The 20,769-nt window shown below is 47.7% G+C and overlaps 1 protein-coding gene across 1 annotated transcript in view; it reads left to right on the top strand.

Annotated features, from left to right (window-relative positions):
* Positions 1–20,769, top strand: part of NEURL4 (neuralized E3 ubiquitin protein ligase 4) — a 48,576-nt gene that overhangs the window by 16,114 nt on the left and 11,693 nt on the right. The window contains 15 exon segments of the mRNA XM_061567192.1: positions 3,380–3,465; positions 5,086–5,251; positions 6,678–6,897; positions 7,103–7,179; positions 7,388–7,466; positions 9,982–10,151; positions 10,490–10,621; positions 12,627–12,772; positions 15,225–15,334; positions 15,863–15,956; positions 16,584–16,682; positions 17,667–17,798; positions 18,816–18,968; positions 19,131–19,343; positions 20,346–20,525. Coding sequence (XP_061423176.1) covers positions 3,380–3,465; positions 5,086–5,251; positions 6,678–6,897; positions 7,103–7,179; positions 7,388–7,466; positions 9,982–10,151; positions 10,490–10,621; positions 12,627–12,772; positions 15,225–15,334; positions 15,863–15,956; positions 16,584–16,682; positions 17,667–17,798; positions 18,816–18,968; positions 19,131–19,343; positions 20,346–20,525 — 2,057 coding nt within the window.

The raw sequence follows: 20,769 nt of genomic DNA, 5'->3' as shown, positions 1-20,769 counted from the left end.
GGTACTTTCCAGGCTGGGGGGGGGGGCGCAATAATGCATATATTTTGCACGGAAAGTGGGCTGTGACGTCACATCTGTCATGTGACCCGTATGCAGAAGCGTAACGCAGTGTGTGCTCATGTCACGCATCCCCAACCCTCCGCGGGTAAAGTGAAATACAAATTTGTTGCAGGTCTAAGGCGTTCTTCGTGCAGCATTGGTTTATTATTTTAGTCGTTTACTGCCGTACGCACCCTGAAAGTTGTGTGTGTCTGCAGCAAGCGCGTGTATGTGTACTTATGGACGCACGCGTGTGTGTGGGGGGGGGAGCGGTAGTGTAGTGGTTTGCGTGCTGCTCTACGAACCCGGCGACCCGAGTTTGATTCCTGCTCATGGCCTACACTGGTGACGATTATTTGAACCGGTCCTGGGCCTCCCCTAGGTCGACTGAGCCTCAAACAAGTAACTGGTGTGGTGTGTGAACATCGCCACTGGGGAGACAAAGGCGGCCGAGCGTGGTGGTGGCTGTGCCGGCCTTCATAGGTGCTCGCTAACAGCACTTGCCCCCTACAGTCTCACAGGCTACACGGGGGATCTTTGTCTTTATCCTGTGTGTGTGGGGGGCAGCGACTGCGTAGCGATTCGCGCGCTGCGCTACGAACCCAGTGACCCGAGTTCAATTCCCGCTCACAGCCACCGGTGACGATTATTTGAACCGGTCCTGGGCCTCCCCTAGGTCGACTCAGCCTCAAGCGACAAACTCGTGTGGTGTGTGAACATTGCCACTGGGAGGACAAAGGCGGCCGGGCGTGGTGAATCCGAGTCCCGGGTGAAGCCGGGTAGTAAAGCTAGTACATCTATCTATATATATAAAAGGGAAATTTGTGGATATGTATGTCTGTTCGAAATGTTTAGCATACTTCCTGACATGTGACAAACTTGAAATTTGGCATGTGGATAGCTCCCATATTGTACACAATGTAAAAAGTATAAAAATAGACTTTTGTATCTTGGGTGGGGGGGGGGAAATGACCATGAAGTGTGTGGCGTCAACCCGCATACAGGACTGGCGAGAATCGATATCTGGTGAGCGTTTGTGGTATCGATTAATCGGGAATAGGCCGATTCTAAATAAATCTACAACCTTCGATTCCTTTGCTCGATTTAAAGAATTGAATCTTGGCGCGTGAGCGCAAGTTTTTTTTTTCCACCGCGCGTTGGGTTTTATTTTGATTTTAATTAATCAGGTTATGATAAAAGTTTTCTTTTCATTTATCATTAAATTGCTGAAAAAATATATAATTATATTGTTTATAAAGATTATGGTTATTGTGTGCAAACTTTACATGTAGCACGTTAAACGTTTTCCCCCGAAGTAACATGGCTAAACGGTACAATGCCAATGGGTCTTTTATGTAAAATTGTATTTAGGTAAATTATTATTGTACTTATTAAAGTACTTAAATTCTTACCTATAAAAGTTATTTTTTATCTGTCTGCGTCTCCGTCTGTCTGTTTGTGTACGCAACTTGCGACGCTTTTAACTCACAAACTGGGGTTTACCTTTCTAACTTTAAAGTAGTTAAATTGACAATTTAGTACTATTAATTATTATTTTACTACACTGAGCGCACAACTTTGCGTGCACGAAACGTCGTGGCTCCCATAGCAACGCACAAGCGCGATTGGTGAGGGCGGGGAAAAAATATAATTCGCTTTAATGCAAATATAAAAAGACGCACAACGCTGAGGTAATTCTGCAAAGTGTGATGTCCTCTTCTCCCCCTCCCACGCTAATGTGTGCAGTTACTACTATAGTAAGTATATACTGCTGCAGAGTCGGTAGATACAACTATAGAGTCCGTAGATACTGCTATAGAGTCTGCAGATACTACTGTAGAGTCAGTAGATACTACTATAGAGTCAGCAGATACTTCTATGGAGTTAGTAGTTACTACTATAGTCAGTAGATACTACTATTGAATTAATAGATACCACTATAGATTCAGTAGGTACTACTATCGTCATTAAATACGACTGTAGTGACTGGGAATGTCACTGTGTGGTGCTGGGCTGGTGAGGCCACGGCGGGATATATACTGTTGTGTGTACACCCCGGACATGGGGTGTAGTACCAGCCCTAATGGGGGCTTGGGTGAGCGCTGGTTAAGCATGATGGCCACGCACACACAGCGTGCAGTGTGGGCTCCCGTTGAGAGAGCGAGAGAGTGTCAGCCAGCTGGGGTTACGTTGGGGGCATGTGACCGGATGATACTGGAGGGGGGCCACCGGTGGAAGGGGCTAATGGGTGGTCCGGGAAGAACTCTCGAGAGCCTTCGGGCGAGGGCGAAAAAGATCGAGAAGGTGGGCGGGGCGAGAGGCGGAGCCAGCCCCAGACCGGCCCGATATCAGGGGGGCCCTGTGAGGGGCTCGGGGTTCTTACTGTTGGAGAGGCAGGAGATCCACGTCAAGCTTGAAGAAGCCTCCAGCCACGCGGTCCGGGACCCAGCTTGTGGTCCAGACCGAGATAGTGGAACCGTGTCTAGTTCCGCCGTAGCGTGGTTAGCTGGGTGGTCACCACCCGAGAGTAAGTTGTGTTAATAGCCTGGAGTATGTTGTGTTAAGAGTTGAATAAAACGTGTTGCTCCCAAGACAACGTCTCACTACGTTACTGCAGAGTCAGTAGTTATTACTGTAGAGCCAGATACTACTGTAGAGTCAGATACTGCTATAGAGTCACTAGATACTACTCACTCTATTGTATGTCGGGTGTTTAGGTATATATGCCTACGCGGGGGTAAAAATTTCTTGAGGGTGGCGGAGGGGTCGACAATTTTTGGAAACCTTTTAGATCAACTATTTACCCCCCACTTTCTCTAACTTTTTTGACTGATAATTTTGTTGATGGATAAATGGACAAACCGCACGCCGGGCTTTCACAATAGCTTAGTATTTGTGTATGTATATGTAAGGTTTTTAAGATAAGTTTTCAAGTATATTTTTCGCACAGGCAACGCTGGGTACTTCCCAGCTAGTCCAGTTATAAAGGTTGGCCCGGACAAATTCCTTTTAAAAACCAAAGTCAAGTTCAGTTGCAGGAAATGTAAATATATTTATGGTGATTATTACACGAATATGGAAACACAAGGATATTTAACAAATACAACTGCAAGGGAAATTATATACAGAATTGACTGCTTAGCATAAAATTGTGAATTAGATGGGAGACTGTATGTGGGTTTGTTGGAACATTTTCTCTACTCGTTTTTGAGACTCAACGTGTATGCCTTCCTATACACTGTAATGGGCTGTACATAAGTGAGATATGTTAATTTACTTCTGGTTTAATCAGCCCCTTGCGTTCAATGGAAAATGGGTTTATGTATTGCTTGGTGTACAGGCACGTGGATGATGACTGGGAATGGAGTGATGCACAACGGAACCACCATTCTGGACGACTATGGGCATAACCTGGATCGCCTGCGGGTTTGAATGCACATTCACAAGTCATGTATCCATTAATGACTGCATATGCATGAGCACTGGCACACACACAGAAATTACAATAACAGCCACCATTCGCCACAAAGTGGCAATGATGCCACCACAGCGCTTGTGTCAGGTTAAGTGCACTTTTAGGCCACTTAAAGTGTTGAAGGCTCACTGACAGATGGTGACAGGACAGACCCAGATATTATGGGTTAACTGCCGGAGATGACTGACATATGCACCACCTGTGCTCCCCATTGTGCCAAGTTGCTACGTTTTAGCCACCTGGCGCTCCGCTCGTGAGCGTCGCTCCTCTGCCTTCCACTGTTGTTGCGCCTCCTCTGCCCTCCAACTGTCCTCCACGAGACTGCTTCACAGAGGCTGATATTGACACCACTGATACCAGTCATCAGCAGTCCTCAGGTGGACATCCTGTGTACCCCATTAGCACGTCTCTTCTCTAGCCCATGCCATGTTTGTTTATATTCCTCTATCCAACCAAATAGAAGCTGCGTGGGTATGCAGTGGCTGGACATGGGGGTGACATGACCCAGCCAACGCAGCCTCACCTTCCGGAGGAGCTCACTGATGGCTTTGTGTCCAATCTTTGAGAGATTTGTGAGCTCATAAGAACCTGTACGGTTAAACCCGGGATTAAATGTAGGCAGGCCAGCTTGAATGTTTAGAACCAGTGCAGATGTTCCTTTTAAAGGGGTTCACGTTTTGCAAAAAGACCCAAAACCTTGTATGGGGCGACAAGCCATCTAGCTTCCACACAGTGTTACGCAGGCGATGAAAATATAATGCCGCTCGACTGATTTGGAGTGAGACCTCTCCTTCTTCTTTGTATGGCAGTTTGATGTCGCGGTTAGCAATCTATTCAACGGCTTCAGCTGAGACAGGGTGAGTAGTTGCGATGCCACCGGGAATGGATTTCTCAGGGCAGGAGTTCAGTACATGGGGCGATTGTCTGGCTTGGGTAGTGGCCACAGTCACAATTTGGGATGCTCCTCATGTTCTACTTCTGGAGCAAGTGGCCACATCTTCCCTGGCCCTTGTCCTCAAGCGATTGGGAGTTGTCCAAGTTTTCCATGGAAGGTTGAACTCTGGGACTTCACTGTGCGTGCTGATGTGTGTGGTTTGTGAGTGCGTGCTGATGTGTGTGGTTTGTCGGTGTGCATGCTGATGTGTGTGTGGTTTGTGAGTATGCGTGCTCATGTGTGTTTTTTGTGAGTGTGTGTGCTGACGTGTGTGGTTTGTGAGTGTGTGGTGACATGTGTGGTTTGCGAGTGCGTGCGGAGGTGTGTGGTTTATGAGTGTGCGTGATGATGTGTCTGCGGTTTGTCGGTGTGCCTGCTGTTTTGTGCATGTGTGCTTTGTGAGTGTGCTGACGTGTGTGTATGGTTTGTGGGTGTGTATGCTGATGTGAGTGTGCGTGCTGATGTGTGTGTGCTGATGTGTGCGTGTGTGGTTTGTGAGTGTGCGTGCTGACGTGTCTGGTTTGTAAGTGTGCTTGCTAATGTGTGCGTGTGTGGTTTGTAAGTGTGCGTGCAGATGTGTGCCTGTGTGGTTTGTGGGTGTGCGTGCTGATGTATGTGTGTGTGTGCCTCTGTGCAGGCGGGGGACAGTGTGGGAGTGATCCGCCATGTGGACGGTGCACTCCACTTGCTGGTGAACGGGGAGGACCAGGGCCGCGCAGTCATTGGGGTTCCACCGTGCGTGTACGCCGTGCTCGACCTCTATGGGCAGGCGGCCCAAGCCACCATCCTTGACTCCACACACGGTATTCTGCCCGTGCTTTGTGTTCCACTTTTAGGGCGTCAAGACCGGCGGCGCAGTGGTAACAATTGTGCCTCACAGTAATAAAGGCCTGGTTTTGATTCCCAACTGTGGTTGTGTGAAGTTTATATGTTGTACCCCTGTTCTGCATGACTTTCTTCCAGATTTTCTGGTTTCCTCCCAAAGCTAACAACACGTAAAATATAACTTGTATTGGCCAAACATCCTATCATAGAAAACTACCTGATAATTACTCATTTGGGATTCCATGTAGCAAGCGCCCCCAATTGAAAAAACTTGGCGTGATCCTCCTAATAAAAGGGTCTTGAGACTCAATGAAGCTTTCCTGGGTAAACGAACCCAAGCCCTTCTTGCTGTGAGGCACAAGTGTTCCCACGCTGCCACCCAGTCGCTCAAATCGCGATGTGAATTGATTGGTGCTATTACAAATATAACTTTTGATTAGTGTTGTAGTGTGTTTACGTGTCGTGTGATTACTAATCAGCATACACATGTAGCCAACCGTGCTAATTAAAGGTGCAGGGGTTGGACAACAAACTAAACACAAAAAGTAGTTCTAAAGAAATGAGTTTCATATTTATATTTAACAGTGTGTACCTCCTGTGGCTTCCTAACAGGTACTGCGAGATCTGACCATATCCATACAGTGCTCGCTGAGCTGCATTGGCTTCCGGTTGCTGAACTACTACATTATAAGGTCGCACTCATTCCACACAAAGTCCTTGCCACAAATGAACCACAATACCTTGCTGATCTCGTCAAAGAGCATAAACCGCCACACAAACTATGGTAATCTTCACAGCGGCTTTTCACGAACCATCGAACATAGACAGTCACTTGCATCGCACGCTTTAAGATGCACTTCTGCGGCTTTGTGGAATGCTTTCCCTTCCGACATTAGGAAGCCACTAGAGCTATGCACTTTGAACTCGAGATTGAAGCACATTTTGGTAGAACCTCCGATTTGCAGGGTTGGCTACGTATGGTGCGAAATAAGTTCATACATACTAATATTGGAAGGAAGAGCAATCCACACGGCCGCAGAAGCACATCTGAAAGTGTGCGATGCACTGACCATCTTTGTTCGATGGTTAGCCAAAAGCCGCTGCAAGGATGACCAGAGTTTGTGTGATGGTTTGTGCTCCTTGACGAGATCAGCAAGGTATTGTGGTTCATTTGTGTACGTAATGAGTGCGACGTAATGTACTCGTTCAGCAACCGGAAGCCAATGCAGTTCAGCGGGCACTGGACGGATATGGTTGGATCTTGCAGTGCCCGTGAGGTAGCCACTGGAGCTTTGCACTTTTAAATCTAAATTGAAAACATTTCTTTAGAACTGATTTTTGCTATTGCTGCTACTACTAATGCTGTAGGTTTCACGTGACATCCATGTGCTGTTTGTTCCCTAGACATGCCACCACTGCCGGACGATCTGTCCGACACGCACACCCACCCCACCCCGTGCACCCCTCCGCTCTCCTTGTGCGACTGCGGCAATGGTCCGGCGCGGTGCGACCTGGTCTTCGCTCACTTTCACGGCACCAACGCCGTCATCACCAACGGCGGTCGCACTGCCCTGCGCCAGAACCCACGTGCCGAGTTCAATGACGCCATCGTCATCACGAACCGGTGCGACACCGCGGAGCTGAGCATCATGCGGCGTAGATGTTGTGCGTTGTTACGTGACCCACCGGGTGTTTGCCAAGTGACCTGCGGACTGGCAACATGAAAACCATTTGAGCTATTTGGGGCATTCGGTTCTGATGTTGGCCATGCTGTGGATTTTATGTTCAATTGTAATCCTGTGCTCATGTGCTGTTGGTTGTGTGCTCAGACCGCTGCGGGATGGAGAGTTGTTTGAGATTGTCATTGAGAAGATGGTGGACAGATGGTCTGGCTCCATAGAAGTCGGTATGAGCAAAGGAAATACTTTATTTACTAATTATCTCACGTTGTGCAGAAACCTCGTTTTACATTACTTGATTTGTCATGATATGTTGCCCATTGTTCTGTTCTTTCTTTTTAAAACGTGATTGGTGTTAAAGAGCAACTGTGCGTCGTCCGCATTTCTTGTGCCTGGTTAGCTTGTGCATGTCTGTTGTGGTATTGTGTGATGCAGGTGTCACTGCAATTCTTCCCGAGGAGCTCCACTTTCCAAACACAATGACAGATATCGACCATGACACCTGGATGCTGAGGTAAAGGTGTCAGTTTGCAAATACCCACATTAGAGCATAAGTGCACGCTCATAATAATTATCGCTATTGCTTCAACTTATAACTCCATGCAATGTTCGCTCTTTCTCATGGAGATGGAGAATGACTCAGAAGGCACGCAGAACCACGGACTAGCAGGAAGGCAGCCACACGATGAGCTGGCGCCAACATTTGCCCAAGCTCCATGTTCGTCTATATACGAAGGTGTTATCAGCCAATTAATGAGTTTACATGTGGGAGAAAACCACCCAAGCAAGGGGAAACACTCTGTCCCTTACGGATGTAATAGATGGAGTCCGATTTGTACTGCCCTCTCTTGGCGTGCCAGGGCATGGTTCCTCCTGGACACCCAAGGAAAGGGAGTTTTACAAATTGTGTGCGATCCACCAACCCTCGCCTCCACAGTGCTGGATAAGAGGTGTGCACCACTGCCAGCACCCAGCTAATGCTATGACTCGTGCCCCGCTGCTTAACTGCCTTCAAAAAATATTCCCACCAATATTTGACCGGCAGGGTGGTGGCGCAGTGAGAACAGTTGTGCCTCGCAGCAAGAAGGGCCTGAGTTCAGTTCCTGACTTGGGTGCCTTCCTATGTGGGGTTTGTTCTCTGTTCTCTGTGGCTTTCCTCCGGGTTCTCCGGTTTCCTCCCATAGCAAGAAAAACATTGTAACTTGTTTGAAGCTTTCGTGACTGCAGGAATCCATACTCGAAACGTGATTTGTTTTTACACTATGGGGACCTCATTTGCCAGTAAAAATATGATAATTGGTTCTTTACCCTTCTATCTGGCAACAAAACTGACACCTTTTTGCAAGGAGTCATGTTTGCATAGACCGCAACACCTGCAGTCATAATACAAACAAAAGAACATAACTCTGATAATGTGCACATTATCAGAGTTATGTTCTTTTGTTTGTATTATGACTGCAGGTATTGCGGTCTATGCAAACATGACTCCTTGCAAAAAGGTGTCAGTTTTGTTGCCAGATAGAAGGGTAAAGAACCAATTATCGTGATTTGTTTTATTTTATTTTTAACTACGTGACTTCATCGAAAGAACCAAAGAGTAGCAATGTAACTGGTATTGGCCAAAGATCCCAATCATGAAAAATTACCTGCAAATTACTCAATTGAGACTACACACAGTAACATACCCCCCCCTACTGCAAAAACTTGGTATGACCCTCCTGTATTTAGACGAGTAAAAGTAAAAATATTGCCCTGCAGCCCAACTTCACTGCGATTTCACCTCTTTGGAAGCATCATAGTACAGTATTCCCTCGTTATTCGAGAACTTGCGACTTTGGCTATCCACGAATCACATCTGAAACTCGACATGACTGCATCGAGAGAGAGAGAAAAGAGAGCGAGATAAAGTGATGAGATACTTTAATATTTATTCATAATATTTATAAATTTTGTTGTGTTATGATAATTTTCATGTATTTAATAGGTTATTTATGTAATTCTTTACAAAATCTAGGTTTCCTTAGGCCAATATCATTTTCCGCAAAATGTTCTATTCACGAGCATCTCCGGAACGTATCCTTTGAGAAGAACAAGCGACTACTGTAAATTGCTGGTATACAGGATTGGTATTCTGAAATGCTAGCATGGCATACTGTTGTACACTGGCCCCTTTTAAACACATTCCTGCGGAGGGAGCTGGTAGGAACGTTGGGTTGCTCGGTCAATGGCCAGGGTCAACGGCGGCATGGTGTATTCCGCAAATATGCCCGACTGTGAGGGCGAGCACAAGCCGGCGTGAGTAGGTTACACGTTGAGTTTTATAAGGGCACCACGGGGTGACCAGCTCCTCCCCACCCAGCCCCTCCCCACCCTCCCCTCTCCACCCAGCCCCACCCCTCCCATTTTTGGATGCACGACGGATGGACGGACACAATAATCCCCTGTGGACTGGTTTAACCAGGAGGTTCCAAACAGTACCAAGGATGTAGAAAAACATTTGATATAATAAAGAGATGTTTTTTTGATAGAGCCAGATAATATCAGAGCACTTAACACGCAATAAGCTATTTGCATTTCTTCTCAACACATTTGAGAGGGCACCCCCAGTGGCAGTTGTCCCTTTGGGCACGTTGCATCTGGCCTGCAAGCACGCACTAGTTTGCCAGTAGGGGGTGATGATTTTTGCTATCTGTAATCCCAATTGAGTAATTTGCAGGTAATTGTTCGAATTTGGCAAATTGGACCATAACTCTGGCACACAGCGGCTTCATCTTTTTCCGAATGGCATCAGGAGATCTTAATTGTCTACTGCGAAGCAGACGGCACGTAGTACAGTATGGTTAATACACCCGCGGTATTAGCCAGGGTGGCTGCCGGGTCGAACCTCTGCAACAAGCAGCAAAAGCGCTACCGCTGGGCCACGTTGAAACATTTGTTGGTGAGACATGAACAGCACCAGTAGTGGAGGCAGCGGCGTCAGCAGGTGAAGGATGTGAAAGGCGAGTTTGCGTGTGTGTGTGCGCGTGTAGTGGCACAGCCATCATGCGTGATGGTAACACGGTGTGCAACAGCTACGGGAGCGACCTGGACCGCCTGGGGTTTGGCTCACGGATCGGCATGCTGCGCTCCCGCCACGGCGCGCTGCACTACTTTATCAACGGCGTGGACCAGGGCCCCGCCGCCACGGGCCTCCCTGCCGGTGCGACTCGCCAGCCCCGCCACACATTTTTGTGTCTCACACTTGCACTGCTGTCGGCCCCACCACCAGCTGTGTGGCAGGGTTGGCCCCCTCGTGGGAATGTGGAATTTCCACAGCCATCTCTGTGTCTCAATCTGTCTTAGTTTGGCTGCCTCTCTTCATGCTTACCTCTCTGCCTTTGTCTCTCTATTGTTATGCATGTGTTAATAGTTATTACAGCGCAGACGTTTTCTAAACCTGTCTGTGTGTGAAGAGATGCTTGCTTACAGCATTTGCCCCCAACAGTCTGTTAAGACTATATGGAGGAACTTGATCGTTTTATGTTTCTGTGTGTGTAGAGGTGTATGCGGTGGTCGACCTCTATGGCCAGTGTGCCCAAGTGAGCGTCACGGCCTCCAGTGGAGTGGTGGACAACAGCTTGTCGAGCAGCGTGGTCACTCACCTCTCGCTGCCCGAGGACTCGCCGCGCTGTGAGTGACCAACGCGGTGCTCCCCGGGCCACGACAATGAGAATGACCTCGTTTTGTTTGGTTCATAACTTATGTTTGGGTTAGGCCGTGTAATTATCTGACCAAATAGTGAATGGTGAGTGCTGTGTTTGCTGTGTGCAGTGCTTGGGGGTGGTATATTCTTAGGTTTTTTCTCGGTAAAATCACGTAGGTAAAAAATTCAAATTCAAATTAATAAAATAAAAATAAAAAATAAAAATCACGACGTTTCAGAGGCAACACAAGCTTCCGTCTTCAGGTGGGACCGTCACTGCACGATTGCTGTATCAAGTAAGAGAAATTCCAAGAGACCCGTCCTTGTATATATACTGGTTGAGGGTGGGAGGAGCCAAGGCAGGCACCTGGATCGGAGTTTTGTATTATTATTATTGTGAGGTTGGTGCGGCTGAGGCCGCTGCTAGGAATGAGCCTTTGTTGTGTAGACTGGTTGAACTGGGAGGTACCAGAGTTGTTAAGGTGCGGCTGCTGTAAATGGGACTGAGCCTTTGTTATGTAGATGAAACAGCCAGGAGGTTTGCAGAGTACCTTGGTCTCGGAAAAGACAATTTCATGAGAGCCCACAGCGTTGTAGCAATGATCGGCAACGGCGGAAGAATCAAAAAGATCTCCAAAATTCTAAACAAACATAAGATCCAAGTCCGATTCAGTACAGTACATAAAATCCGTGATCTAATTCCATCTGTGAAAGATGTCATTACTGACTTACAATACCCTGGAGTCTACAAACTGAGTTGCAGTTGTGGTGATTGTTACATTGGAGAAACGAAACGTCATATCTCTGATCGTGTCCGCGAGCACAAGTTAGATCTGAAACGCGGCAAAACTGATTCTTCCGCCGTTGCCGATCATTGCTACAACGCTGTGGGCTCTGCAAACCTCCTGGCTACCATCAAAGGTTTGTACACGAAGCCATCCAAATATACAAACACAGACATAATTTCAACCGTGATGATGGGTACAAACTGAGTAATCATTGGAAAGATGTGATTAACCATGCAAAAAAGATTTAACTACACATATTTGGACCATTTTATTTGACAGGCACTATTCTTCAGTTACCGTACAGTTTCTTCTTTTTTCACACACTGGTTTCCTGCTTTAAGTTTTACCACACATATTTGGCAAATCTATAATTAATCCCAGCAACATAGCAAATGGCTGTTTCATCTACATAACAAAGGCTCAGTCCCATTTACAGCAGCCGCACCTTTACAGCAGCCGCACCTTAACAACTCTTTTTTTTCACACACTGGTTTCCTGCTTTAAGTTTTACCCACCCAGCAACATAGCAAAGGGCTGTTTCATCTACATAACAAAGGTTCAGTCCCATTTACAGCAGCCGCACCTTAACAACTCTTTTTTTCACACACTGGTTTTCCTGCTTTAAGTTTTATCCACCCAGCAACATAGCAAAGGGCTGTTTCATCTACATAACAAAGGCTCAGTCCCATTTACAGCAGCCGCACCTTTACAGCAGCCGCACCTTAACAGCAGCCGCACCTTAACAACTCTGGTACCTCCCAGTTCAACCAGTCTACACAACAAAGGCTCATTCCTAGCAGCGGCCTCAGCTGCACCAACCTCACAATAATAATAATACAAAACTCTGATCCAGGTGCCTGCCTTGGCTCCTCCCACCCTCAACCAGTATATATACAAGGACGGGTCTCTTGGAATTTCTCTTACTTGATACAGCAATCGTGCTGTGATGGTTCCACCTGAAGACGGAAGCTTGTGTTGCCTCCGAAACATCGTGATTTTTATTTTTTATTTCATTTTTATTTTGCTTTTATTAAATGTATTTTTTTACCTACGTGACTTTACCGAAAAAACCTAAGAATATGAATCCTTGCAGTCACGAAAGCTTCAAATCTAGACTTGGGGGTGGTGTTAGTGAATGGGAAGCGCTGTGTGCAGTGCTGGGGGTGGTGTTAGTGAATGGTGAGTCTGTGTGTGCTATGCGCAGTGCTGGGCGTGGCACACAGGCTACACGCGTGCTGTGGGAAAGGCATCGTGCTGCGGAGAGAGGGACGCTCGGCTCTACGCCTGCATGGTTATGCACACGGCCTGCTCTTCAGCGCCGCGGAACTACGCACCGGGGAGCTGTTTGAGGTGCGTCGTGTTGCGTATTCACACGAGTGCACTAAGGCCTGTAACATGAAATGCTCAATCCACGCTGTTGCCACCCTGGGCAGCAGGGTGACCCATTGGCAACACTGGTGCCTTACAGCAAGAATGCGCTGGGTTCAATTGCCGACTTGGGCGTCTATCAATACGACGTTTGTAAGTTCTTCCCCTGTTCTCCATGGGTTTCCTCTGAAATCTCTGGGATTCCTCCTATAGTTGAAAAACACACAATGTAACAGGTCAAATTACCTGAAATTACTCAATTGGCATTACACACTGTAACACTGCCCCCGACTGCAAACACTTGGCAGGACCCACCTTACAAATAGTCTTTTGACTCGATGAGGCTTTCTGGTATAAACAATAATATGTGTTATTGACATTAAAATTTGATAATTACAACAATTTCGATTTAAAGCTTTAGTGACTGCAGGGATTCATCTTCAGTATGCAGCGGTTTTGAACCCCATTGCCCTGAATGAGATTTTTGACCACAGCAAATTCAGCGTTGAGTGATATCTGAACTCGTCTTGGGCCTCTTCTTTTACCAACCTGCATAGACCAGTGTGGTGCAGTTTGGTATGGCCAAGGAAGTCGGATCATTTCTATGTGTAATCCTTATTGAGTACAGGAATCCTTCGCCAACCACAGACTTGACAACCGCGGTTTCACGTACACACGGTTAATTATTTGTATACCAAATTACCAACTGTGGCCTGGAAATATGAGTATCCATGGGTAAGCACGGTGTTAAGGAAGTCACATAACGCGTGTATTATTATATCATTGCATCACAGCATGACATTGAATATTGCGTGACGTCATTGTCTTCTGTTAGCATTCTATGAATCTAGAACACACGGGTCCACAGTGGGCCTTATCTGGTCAAATATAAATAGTTTATACAGTGAGGGAAAAAAATATTTGATCCCCTGCTGATTTTGTACGTTTGCCCACTGACAAATAAATGATCAGTCTATAATTTTAATGGTAGGTTTATTTGAACAGTGAGAGACAGAATAACAACAAAAAAATCCAGAAAAACGCATGTTAAAAATGTTATAAATTGATTTGCATTTTAACGAGGGAAATAAGTATTTGACCCCTCTGCAAAACCCTTGTTGGCAATCACAGAGGTCAGACGTTTCTTGTAGTTGGCCACCAGGTTTGCACACATCTCAGGAGGAATTTTGTCCCACTCCTCTTTGCAGATCTTCTCCAAGTCATTCAGGTTTCGAAGCTGACGTTTGGAAACTCAAACCTTCAGCTCCCTCCACAGATTTTCTATGGGATTAAGGTCTGGAGACTGGCTAGGCCACTCCAGGACCTTAATGTGCTTCTTCTTGAGCCACTCCTTTGTTGCCTTGGCCGTGTGTTTTGGATCATTGTCATGCTGGAATACCCATCCACGACCCATTTTCGATGCCCTGGCTGAGGGAAGGAGGTTCTCACCCAAGAGTTGACGGTGCATGGCCCCGTCCATCGTCCCTTTGATGTGGTGAAGTTTTCCTGTCCCCTTAGCAGAAAAACACCCCCAAAGCATAATGTTTCCACCTCCATGTTTGACGGTGAGATCATTGACAAGATCCTGCCGTGTAGTTCTGGGCTGATTCCTCACCGTTCTCATGATTATTGCAACTCCACGAAGTGAGATCTTGCATGGAGCCCCAGGCCGAGGGAGATTGACAGTTATTTTGTGTTTCTTCCATTTGCGAATAGTCCCACTAACTGTTGTCACCTTATCGCCAAGCTGCTTGGCGATGGTCTTGTAGCCCATTCCATCCTTGTGTAGGTTTACAATCTTGTCCCTGACATCCTTGGAGAGCTCTTTGGTCTTGGCCATGGTGGAGAGTTTGGAATCTGATTGATTGATTGCTTCTGTGAACAGGTGTCTTTTATACAGGTAACAAGCTGAGATTAGGAGCACTCCCTTTAAGAGTGTGCTCCTAATCTCAGCTCGTTACCTGTATAAAAGACACCTGGGAGCCAGAAATCTTTCTGATTGAGAGGGGGTCAAATACTTATTTCCCTCATTAAAATGCAAATCAATTTATAACTTTTTTGACATGCGTTTTTCTGGATTTTGTTGTTGTTATTCTGTCTCTCACTGTTCAAATAAATCTACCATTAAAATTATAGACTGATCATTTCTTTGTCAGTGGGCAAACGTACTGTAGCTGATATTTTTTGGGTCTTTTGGTAAAGTCACGTAGGTAGGTTGAAAGAAAATAACCAAAAAAATTATTTCAACCTATCTACGTGAATTTACCGAAAGACCCAAAGAATATGAATCCCTGCAGTCACGAAAACTTTCAGTCAAGATTTATAGCTGATGTTACAACGCTCCACTGATCGCCCTGGGAGTGCTTGCGTGGATTTGCCGTGCCTGAAGCTTGTGGCTGATCGTCGCGGGGGTGTGGGTGTACACCGAGTACAGGTGCAGGTGGACGATGTGAACGATCTGTGGGCGGGCACGCTGCACGCCGGCCTCACCTCTCTCTCCACCTCCGACCCAGCTCGACTCGCGCCCTCAGCTCTGCAGCTTCGGTGAGAGGCTGCTGCTGCTGCTGCACCCAGGAGGAATTGTATGCATTATATTGTTCACCTAATTTTTGTGCAACAAACTGAATAAGCAGACAACATGCCTTCTTCCCATATCTGTCACTCCGCATTAAATATATATATACGAGTATTTTTTTTACACATCCCATAAGCAGTATTGGTTCAACACAAGCATACTCTGTACTGGTTTTAACATTTGGTGTCTCATCATCAGAGTCAGGCTGGCTTGATCCAATGCAAGGACCCTCACCAACATTGTTGCAAGCAGCGTGACTGCTGATGAGACACTGAATGTCAAAACCAGTCCAGAGTTTGCTTGTGTTGAACCAATGTTGCTGAAATTCTGCACTCCCAGAAAGTCAGGCACGTGGTCGGTGGGGTATGTCGAAAATACTTTTCATTTTTATGCAAAGGGATAGATATGTGATCAAGGCATAATTGTATGCTTATTTACATTCTTTAGCATAACACAAATGGTGAGTTTTCATAAATGTTTGTGTGTCTGGTTTCCAGATCAAAGTTCACATGGCTGGTGGTGGGTTCGGAGGTGAGATGCAATGGAGTCACACAGAGGCAGAACTATGGCGCTACACTGGACAGACTACGCGTAAGTGTGGCTTGTTTGTAGCCTAGTATAGACTGTCACTCGTAAAACTGTTGTATTGCCTTTCAGAATGACATTTCGTTTGTGGGAATATTACTATAGACTTTTTTTAGTGGTGTTCCTTTTGGAAGAACACGTTTGCACAATTCTGATGAGACCCTATCTGTGTCAGGTGGGTAACAGGGTGTGTGTGTGTCAGGTGGGTAAAAGGCTGTGTGTGCCTGGTGGGTAACAGGGTGTGTGTGTGGTAGGTGTTTAACAGTGTGTGTGTGTCAGGTGAGTAACAGGGTGTGTGTGTGTCACGTGCGTAACAGGGTGTGTGTGTGTGGTAGGTGGGTAACAGGGTGTGTGTGTCAGGTGGGTAGCAGGGTGTGTGTGTGTGTCAGGTGAGTAACAGGGTGTGTGTGTGTCACGTGCGTAACAGGGTGTGTGTGTGTGGTAGGTGGGTAACAGGGTGTGTGTGGTAGGTAGGTAACAGGGTGTGTGTGTGTGTGCGTGGCACGTGGGTAACAGGGTGTGTGTATGTGTGTGTGCGTGGCACGTGGGTAACAGGGTGTGTGTATGTGTGTGGCAGGTGGGTAACGGTGTGTGTGTGTCAGGTGGGTAACAGGATGTGTGTGTGTGTGTCAGGTGGGTAACAGGGTTGGAGTGAAGCGCTGTCACGATGATACGATGCATCTCGTCATTGACGGCAAGGACATGGGGCCTGCAGCCACTGGGGTGCCAGCGGTGAGGCTGTGCGTGTGTCACTACACAACAATCAATACCTTCATAAAGGCATTTATTTCTGCTCTGGAAACCATATTCACAGATTGCAAATCAGTATGTGATCAGAGAATGTAATCATGAATTCATATTTAAGCACACCTCTCCAATGCATCTTTTGGTTGTACCGCATGTTGTTCAGTCTGTCTGGCCTTCCTAAGATCCATCCTGAGTTTAACCAGGCTGGATTGTTTGAGGAGCTCATAGATACTTGATAGAGCTGGACATTTCCATCAGTGAACTCCTCCAGCAGGTGAGGCTGCATTGGCTGGATCATGGAACCCGCATGCCCAACCACCACATGCCCTCGCAGTTTCTGTTTGGCCGTAAAGAGGGGCTAAATGGACAGAGCACAGGCTAGAGAAGAACCACTGAGGTATGGGACGATTTGGAGCTGAGCGGACTTGCCAATGACTGGAGCCAGTGGTGTAAGAATTAGCCTCTGTGGAGGACGTTATTTAAAAATGCTACTGGAGAGTTAGAGCCAATCGCCCTCCAACAACAATGAACGGTGGAGGAGCAACCTTCACAATCGCCCGCGTGCTGGGCTGCTAAAACGCAGCAAGTTGGCACAGTGGGGACCACAGGTGGTGCATCTTCCAATCATCTCAGGGGGGTCAACCCGTAACAATGGCGGTTGTTGTCCTGTTGTGTATGAGGAGCTGTGATACAGTGGTTAACGCACTCACATTGAACCCAACCAATAACAGTGGCAAATATTTGATCCTATCATGGGCCTCCCCTAGGTTAACTCAGCCTTAAATGAGTAGCTGGTGCATTGTGTAAAACATCAGTACAGGGGAGACAAAGGCGGCCGTGCGTGGTGTTAGCCACTCCCTCGTGTGCCGTGCCTGCATTCATCGGAGTTGCTTGCTAGCAGCACCTATCCCAACGGTCTGTTAAAGGCTCCATGAGTCTTTTTTTTTATCTGTGTGGGTGCTGTGACAGGGCGTGCACGCCGTGTTTGACCTGTACGGCACCGTGACATCGGTGACGGTCACTAGCACGGGCTGTGCCCTCGTGTGCGCCAGTCCGGAGAAGATCCCCGGCACTGTCTCCGCTCTCCAGCCCACCCTGCCGGTCAGCAGCAGCACCTCCTCCACAACACATCTCTCCTTTACAAGTGAAGAATAATGAATAAATTACTACATTTGGTATTTGCGGCATTCTTACAGTGCAAGGCTGTCGCGAAGAAGGCGTTATGTTTCACAGAAATGGTCTGCAGTAGTTTCGCTGTAGGGGCGATGTTTTCATCTGTAATCCCAATTCAACAATTTGCAGGTCATTTTTAAATTTGGCAAATCTAGACCGTGACGCTGGCACACATTGGCCTTCTCTTTTTGAACGACCTCGCTGGATCTGCAACGTCCTAACCTACAAAGCACTGCTTGGCTTGGCCCCTTTCTACCTGCAAAACCACATCTCTCCCCAAACCTCAGGCACACACACACTCCGTTTCACGAGAACGACAAGACTTACCCAGCCCAGGATTATTTCACCCGACGCTGGGGGGACGAAACCTTCTCGAGCACAGCATTCTGACCACAAGTATTGTGGTTAATGCAGACATGATTCCTTGTAAAAAGTTTCAGTTTGGTGTTTTAACATCTTAACACCTGCTTTGTTGTCAGAAAAAAGGGGAAAACCTATTCTCATGTTTATTTACTTTATTTTTATTAACTACTTGCTTTCCGTATGCTATTGGTTGCGCGTGGTTGTAATTTGCTCAGTCGGTGTTAGCCGCTGAGGGCGTCACGGGTTTATTTTATCATTCCTGTTGCTGTATGCCCCCTGTACCGTTCCTGATTTACCGTAATGTGCACTGATGGCTACTTTATTGACCGTGATATTGGCATGTGAAGCAGACGGCACCTAGTATTTTACGATTAAAACACCTGCAGTAATAACCAGGGCAGCCTGCACCATTCGGACTGTGAACCCCTGAAACAAGTGGCGACTGCGATGCCGTGTCAACGCCCCCAGGCCACGAGATTCCTGGCCGTGTGAAACGAAGTCACGGGCTGCAGGCTGCCCTCCCCTGCTCTCGATTATCTCTGCTCCCCTTCTCTGGGTCCACCTTCACTGCATCCACCCTAGGAATTGGCTTGCTCCGCGTGGGAGTCGCCCGTGTTTGTGGACGGGAGGAACCTGCTGCTGTCCAACCACAATCGCACGGCAACGCGCCGGGACGGCTGCTCGCAGGCGGTGGCCAGGACGGCGCACGTGCTGCCCCGCCAGTGCCTGCTACAGGTACGGCAGCCTCCGCATCTATCCCGCTCACTCGCGTGTGCCTCGCCTGCACGTGTCTCACCCGCGCGTGTTGTGTCTCTCGCCTCAACAAGATTATTTACAGAAATTATGCCGTGCGTGTTCGTTAATCCCCTCGTCCCATCGCTGTTGGCATGCGTACAGGTGTGTGTAGACCGCCTGTCCCACGAGTGGTCAGGCTCGCTGTGTTTGGGGATGGAAAGTGTCAGTGAAGGCCACTCTCCAACGGCGCACACCCCAACGGCGCGCACCCCCTTGGCGCGCAGCCCTGCGACGCCGCCCTCTTCAATCGTGCAGGGGGGCCGGCAGCAGAGCTGGCTGATCCGCGGCCGTGCTGTCTACCACAACTCCACCAAGGTGTGACCCGTGTGCCCCCACTCTCGCTCAGTTAGACCTGAATGTGGCATGTAAGGCGGCCGTTTTGTATGAATCTGTAGTTGGGGCGGCAGGTAGTGGTGCAGCAGTAACGCTCGTCCCTCACAGCAAGAAGGGCCTGTGCTCGATTCCCGACTCGGGTCCCTTTCTGTGTGGAATTTGAGTTTAACAACTGTATTTTTGCCAAAAAGGGTACAGGCTATTCTTTTTTTCACCATCTTGATACTGGCAAAAAGGGTCCCATAAGCATAAGTGATTACATCCAAAGGTAAATAAAGAATTAAAGTAAAATGTAACTAAATAAGAACCAGTGATTTAAAATTATCTTTGAGGCATTGCTCATCTCCCGTTTACAGCCCTGAGCCAGTGGTAAAATTCCACATTTGTATCTTCCTCCAAAGTGGTACTCATATCAACTCCAGAGGGTTGATGGGCTTAGTCAACCCCCAGCTAAGATTTGAACTTGCATTCCAAATGTGAGCCTCTCGCTCGGCTGCTGAGCGACAGGAAGTATAAATCGTAATGTGAGAAGCTGTCTGGTTTATTTAGAGTTTGTAACGTATACAGTTTTCGTTCGCTCGAGAGAGCGAGAGTGATACAGAGGTGCGCAGGTATCCACAGACAAGTGGGAAAGCAGCCAGAATTAGCGCCAACAATTGCCTAAGCTCTGTCGCCCAATAATTGGTATATTCGGTCAACTCCGAGTTTTTATACATTCTGGAGGAAACAGGGAATACCCGGAGAAAACCCACACGTGCAAGGGGAATACAAATGGAAAGGAACCCACTTCCTCTCCTACCTTCATACCATTGGAAGCCAGGAGATGGCGACCTCGATGTCCGCAGAGTTTCACGGACGTGTGCCACCCACGTGTGTGCTCACCGCCGCCTCCACAGCGCCACGTTACGGGCGCAGCACAATGGCAGCACAACGGCCGGGGGCCACCTGGCTAACGCGCCGCCGCTATCTCCGTCCGTCCCTCAGATCCGGGACGGCTACGGGCCGGGCCTCGACTCGCTGGCAGAGGGCACGCGCGTTGGCCTGCTCGTCGACGCGCTTGGAGCGTTGCACCTGTACGTGAACGGCGTCGACCAGGGAGCGTGCGCCGCCCACGTCCCCGTGAACACCCGCGTCGCCGTGCACCTCTACGGGTGCTGTCTGAAGGTGCTCGGATATCGCCAGGGGCGGGATCGTCGTCGTTGTTGTCGCTATCACGCTCGTTTGCCCAGGAAGGCCTCACCAACTATTTATCAGGAGGGTCGTATAAAGTTTTTGTCGCAGTAGTGGGAGATGTTGCGAGTAATTTGCAGGTCATTTTTCAGCATTGGGATGTTGGACCGATACCAGTTACATTGTATATATGTATCTATGGGTGGAAACTGGATAACCTGGAGGAAACACATACAGA

Source organism: Lethenteron reissneri, chromosome 38, assembly GCF_015708825.2.
Source record: "Lethenteron reissneri isolate LAM-NWPU_2019-01 chromosome 38, ASM1570882v1, whole genome shotgun sequence".
In the NCBI taxonomy this organism is placed as follows: Eukaryota; Metazoa; Chordata; class Hyperoartia; order Petromyzontiformes; family Petromyzontidae; genus Lethenteron; species Lethenteron reissneri.
This window is presented reverse-complemented; position numbering and strand designations above follow the sequence as displayed.